Raw genomic sequence first — 6,000 nt, forward strand, 5'->3', positions numbered from 1 at the left:
CCCAGAATGTATTACTCGCTTTTGGCTAAACCTCTTAGTTTCGGAGATTCCCTATTCGGACATCCAAAATGCAGCACCCTGTACAGCAATAAAAAATTTCTGTTGTAAAGTGAACATTATTTCTCTCAAAAGGAATAAAACTCAAACTTGTCAAATTTTGACATTTGATGTCAAAAATCTGGATTGCCATCTGAAGGACTTTAATCACCGCCTACTCTTATTTATTTATTTTTTTGATCGCACGGTACTAAAACAGCATTTGAATGTTTTTTTTTTTAAATTGGTCCCATTTGTTGTAGAATAAATAACGGATGATAGGGGGTTAATTTTTATCGGTGACCCCTCATTATTCCAATTTTTTACACTAACACAGGTACATTTATGCCTGATTTCATGGAAGTTACTTCGTAACGTAAGGACTTATTAAAAGAAACTAATGAGACGTAGAACAAAAGCAATAAATCAACCAATAAACGAAAAATACATGAAAATTATACCAAAAAGACTTTCAACGACGACAATAATGTTACTGTCAATGTCAAATTGACAAATTCAATCGAACATAATACCGTGCGACCAAAAAAAATAAATTAGAGTAGGCGATGATTAATTAGAGATGGCAATACTGATTTTTGACGTCAAATGTCAGCGGAAATTCTAACAAGTTTGCGTTTTATTCGTTTTAAGTGAAATAATAATATTCACTTTAGAGCAGAAAATTTTTATTGTTGCAAGTTATTACAAAAATGCTGTACATGGCCATTTTCACTTCCAGTTTGGGTGTAAAATTTTATGTTGTCAATCGTAGAATAGTAATCGTCGCCTACTCTAATTTATTTATTTTTTGATCGCACGTTATTTAAGTGGTGTAGTTGAAGTACCGTGCGATCAAAAAAAAAATTACAGTAGGCGGTGATTAAAGTCTTTCAGATGGCATTCCTGATTTTTGACGTCAAATGTGAGCTGAAACTCTGACAAGTTTGCGTTTTTTCGTTTTGAGTGAAATCATGTTCACTTTAGAGCAGAAAATCTTTATTGTTGCAAGTTATTACAAAAATGCTGTACAAGACGAAAATGGTGAAAGGTCATTTTCACTTCCAGTTTGTGTGGAAAATTTCGTGTTGTAATTTTTTTTTATCGCACAGTACCTAAATTAATGTTCAAGGCTACTATCCTTAGAGACCCTTTAATTGTTTCAATTTACATTGTGAAAGAATTTTTTTTTTCACTTTTGTGTTAGTAATGAGAAAATGAAATTGATGATCCTCGTTATTTCTACTATAGTGTTTTAACGCGGTATATCTCTGTAACTAAGAATAGTTATTTATTATACAAGACGATAAAGAAATTGTTTATCTACGAGTGAAAATGTTAAGTTTACGAGTGACGAAGTCACGAGTGGACTTTTTTCACGAGTCGTAGTTTTATTTTGTACTATTTTACTAGACGATAAAAGACTACTTTATCCACTGAAATTAGTAGATAAAAGCGAGGATAAAAGCACTCTTTAACATTGAGTACAAAATAAATAAATGTTTGTTAGAATTTTTTTCACTATTAGTTATTATTTTGGCATAACCTATCATACTCTAAAATTGTGCGTATAAGTTAAGACTTCCCTGTATTTGTTAAAATAACTAACTTAAATTTAAATAATTTGCAGATGAACTTAAAGGTTTTTATGCCGCTGATCGATTTACCACTGTATTTTTATGGGGGATGCAGCAAATATCTGATCTGATCACATACATTAGGGAAAATTGAAAATCAACGTAAATATTGGTCGAGGTCTGTGTAAACTGACCTCGGCATTTGTCAGACATAGTCAACGCAACAGTGTAAAACAACACGAACAGTGTAAAATTGCAAAATTCACATTAATTGGAACCTAACATAAATTTGTTATGATCAAGTTATTTGACTAAAGTTTATCTTAAATAATTAAGCAAATAGTTGCTGTTGTTACCACAGGTATAAGCTCGCTTGAAATCTAATAAACACAAAATCACAAAACCAAAATAAACAAACTTTATTCTCGGTTACTTACGTACTTTAAAGCTGTTATCCCAGTGATTCTAGTTAGGATTTATTGTTAAAGTTGCTTTGGTCTTGGTTCTATAATCTACTTAAATATGGATAAAGCACTTTATAATTCATAATACTTTTTTCCAGAGACTGAGTAACGACCACATATGTTACTTCCTGTATCAAATCCTGCGAGGGTTGAAATATATACATTCGGCAAATGTACTTCATAGGGATTTGAAACCAAGCAATCTTCTCTTAAACACAACCTGCGATCTTAAAGTAAGTACCTTATTAGTCATTATTGTCAGTTAATAAGACTAGTTGGCATTTTGAAAAAAATTATTAATATTAATCGACAAATATATGTTCTATCGTGTGGTACATTTCAAGATTATTTTTTGGTTCTCCAAAAAGTACTCGGAATTTATTTTATTGTATAATACAATTTTTACAATTTAATGAAAATTAGATAGATAAAATTGGAATTAAATACACAGTGCTACTCTCGTTAGTTATTAGGAGTGGTTAATTAAACATACATACTATCTAAACAAAAAATGCCTCCAATTTGCAAAAAGTGTAACATTCATTTATATTAAAAAGAGATTATTATTTAAAAAAAAAAATATGGACCATGATTATGTTGTTTTCTTGAATATTTAATAAGTTTTGTGTTTACTTGACACATTTAAAAATTTTCTTATTAATAAATTGTTAGTATGATTTTGACATATATGTACTTGTAAATGGAGAAAATTTTTGTTTAAAAACGCGTTGTTTTTTTGGAAGAAGGAAAATTTTGAAATGTATAGGGTAAGACATCAGTTTTTGGCTCGCTTTTGTAGACAGTAATAAGTAATTAAATAGATAATTGTAATTAATAAATAAACAGTTTTTTTAGGTTTTTTTGCGACCTGTTATTTTGCTGCCTGTTTATAATATAACAAATATATTGTTACCTGTATTGAAAGTGTATCATAATACGAAATGGCTGAAGTTGAATAATCTGGCTAAAATAGGTGATTCAACTTTGGCCACGAATAAAAGCGATTAATAGTTTTTAGTTTTTATTTATTTTTGATAAATTAATTATCTCAGAAAACAAACAACGAAGCAACTAATCAGAATTTTTTTGATTCAATGATATAATTAAAAGAAAACAGTAAGTGATTTTTGCTGCATATATAGGGATGGCCGGAACTCGCGCCTCAGAGAAAAATGCCATCCATGTAAGGTAACATACCAGGAACATGAAAAAAAAAGTACCTATAAAAATTTCGTAGTTATGAGAGATTGAATTTTATACTTTGACTCTATTTCTGTTGGAAAAATAATTTTCAAAGTTTTTTTGCTATAAGCTACTCGTATTAGAAAAGGAAACAAGGAAGCTGTACCCTAAATTGTAACTGTATTTAATGTTATTTGTGGCTTTTATTGGCAAAATTTACATATACAAAATCATCAATATCATTAAGTAAACATACAAAAATGTCAAATGTCAAAAAATAAATGTCAAAATTTTATAACAGATAGAAGTTTTTAATAATTTTTGTTTGGTGTTCCGGGTATCCTATCTTACTTGAAATTTTTCTCTGGGGCAGGAGTTCGGGCGCACCCTGTACTCGAGATTAGATTTTTCTCTTACTTTGTTTTTTTTTTCTTCTAAATTCAGCTTGATTTCCACTTGGAAACCGCGTTGATACACAGGAAGTTGATATTTTCTTCGATTTAGTTATTTGTAACAAAAGGATTATTCAGGTTTTTTGAAATTAGTAAATGCGACAGTTTCGAATTAATGGAAGTGATAAATGTTTTTTAATGGCAACCTACTATGATAAATTTCTTTCTTCAAAGAATAAGATCCAAAAATTACTCTAATTTAATAAAATTGTTTTTTTAAGGTAGTATAGGCTTTTTTAATAAATTTAATAATAAAATTTTAATAAATTTTCCAAACTTAACCGAAGTGATCGTTTGATGCATTTAGTCATAGGACAGCACTATTTTTTGTGCAGGTGCATGTATTATTTTTATTTATTTGTCATAGTAGGTTGCCATTTTTTTTTTTTTGCAAAACTCGGAAACTAAAAGTTGAGATGCACATAGCAGATATTGCAGAATAAACGACGATTTGTTTTTGTGACTGCGTACCAAACCAACCTCAATTTGCTTACATATTTATTTATTTTTTTATAGATATGTGATTTTGGATTGGCTCGAGTAGCTGACCCCGAACATGATCATACAGGGTTCCTTACTGAATACGTAGCAACTAGATGGTATAGAGCACCGGAAATCATGCTTAATTCAAAAGGGTACACGAAGTCTATAGATATATGGTCGGTGGGTTGCATTTTAGCAGAAATGTTATCAAATAGACCGATCTTCCCTGGAAAGCATTATTTAGATCAATTAAATCACATTCTTGGAGTGTTGGGTTCCCCTTCAGAAGAAGATCTCAATTGTATTATAAACGAAAAAGTAAAAATTAATTACCATTATGTTTGTAACTGCTTAGTGTATTTATGCTATTTTAGGCGAGAAGTTACATACAATCTTTGCCATATAAACCTAAAGTTCCTTGGTCGAAACTATTCCCAAACGCAGATCCTAAAGCGTTAGATCTTTTAGATAAGATGTTAACGTTTAATCCTCATAAAAGAATTGGTGTCGAAGGATCGTTGGCGCATCCGTATTTAGAGCAGTATTATGATCCAGCAGATGAGGTGATTAATTATTTTAAAGTTTTGGTTTGTTGTTACACAAATTCTTATTGTTTACAGCCGGTGGCTGAAACTCCATTCCGCTTTGATACAGAACTGGACGATTTACCGAAAGATCAATTAAAACGGTTAATTTTCGAAGAAACAATTCTTTTTAAACAAAAACAGCAGCAGGAACAACAACAAGCGATGGCTGCATCATAGTCATTTGAGATAAGCGTTTAAATTTTTCTTATGTATATGTTGGAATTAATTAAAGTTTTCGTTTGGTGAAGGCAAAGTCATGGTTTTGACAGTTACGATTTAGAAAATTTATATATTATAGTATTGCTTTTTAAATTATGTATTTTATTTTGCATTTGTTGTCAAATTATACAGGATGTTCCGTCTAAACCCCACATTAAAAGTATTGGGAGTTCGAATAATCATATTTGTCTGAAAATTGGTACATAGTCATAATCTATTAAGTCCTCTTAAATGAAAATATTTTCAAGATGGCGGCACTTCCGCTTATACCGGAAGTCGGTCTCAACTTTCTAATTTTAAATGGAAAGGTATCTGTTTAACTGTGTTTTTGGATTAATCGGGTTATTTTAAGGGAGTTTTCATCAGCTTTCCTCATACCTAAATTTAGCCGTTTTTGAAATATTTGGAGTTTTTCAAAATGTTTTGGATCTGCACTTTAAAAATCGGTAACTCTGCCATTTTTTAAGATTTTGAATTGATTGGCGTTTGAAAGAGAAAGCTTAGATCCTTTTTCTGGTGTTTTCAAATTTGAAAAAAAAATAACATTTCCCAAAATTTTAAGGTTACTTTTGTAATAATTCAAATACTCATAACTCAGTTTTTTCAAATGAAATACCCCAATTTTTATTTTACTAAATAGAAGATAATTTAATTGTGTATTGATCTGTATTAACATTCCCTATACCTAAATTTAATAATTTTCAAGTTATGGACTTTTTATTAATTATTATTAAAATTTATTACTAGCCACACCTGTTTTCACATAGTTTGCTCTGGAAATCAAAATTGTCAAAATTTTCTCTAAACCAACGTCAACAGTAAATTTTGACATTTTTAATTTCCATAACAAACTATACGAAAACGGATGTGGCAAGTAATAAATTTTCGGCAGTCTTAACAAAAAGTCACCATAACTTAAAAATTATTAAATTTAGGTATAGGGAATGTTAATGCAGATTGATGCAGAACTAATTCTTCTACATTTAGTGAAGATAAAATTGGG

The 6,000-nt window shown here is 29.9% G+C and overlaps 1 protein-coding gene across 4 annotated transcripts in view; it reads left to right on the forward strand.

Moving 5' to 3' along the window:
• The window catches only part of LOC123015924 (mitogen-activated protein kinase 1), a 74,116-nt gene extending 69,085 nt beyond the window's left edge, over positions 1-5,031 (forward strand). For all 4 annotated transcript variants that reach the window (XM_044416006.1, XM_044416005.1, XM_044416007.1 and 1 more), the window contains 4 exons: positions 2,173-2,307; positions 4,225-4,509; positions 4,566-4,754; positions 4,812-5,031. In XM_044416006.1, the coding sequence (XP_044271941.1) occupies positions 2,173-2,307; positions 4,225-4,509; positions 4,566-4,754; positions 4,812-4,955 (753 nt within the window). In that variant the 3' untranslated portion in view covers positions 4,956-5,031. The remainder of the gene's footprint in view (positions 1-2,172; positions 2,308-4,224; positions 4,510-4,565; positions 4,755-4,811) is intronic.
• The last annotated feature ends 969 nt before the right edge of the window (positions 5,032-6,000 follow it).

Source organism: Tribolium madens, unplaced genomic scaffold (genome assembly GCF_015345945.1).
Source record: "Tribolium madens isolate multiple individuals breed KSU strain unplaced genomic scaffold, Tmad_KSU_1.1 Scaffold_19;HRSCAF=116;Tcas5.2_LG9, whole genome shotgun sequence".
Classification (NCBI taxonomy): Eukaryota; Metazoa; Arthropoda; class Insecta; order Coleoptera; family Tenebrionidae; genus Tribolium; species Tribolium madens.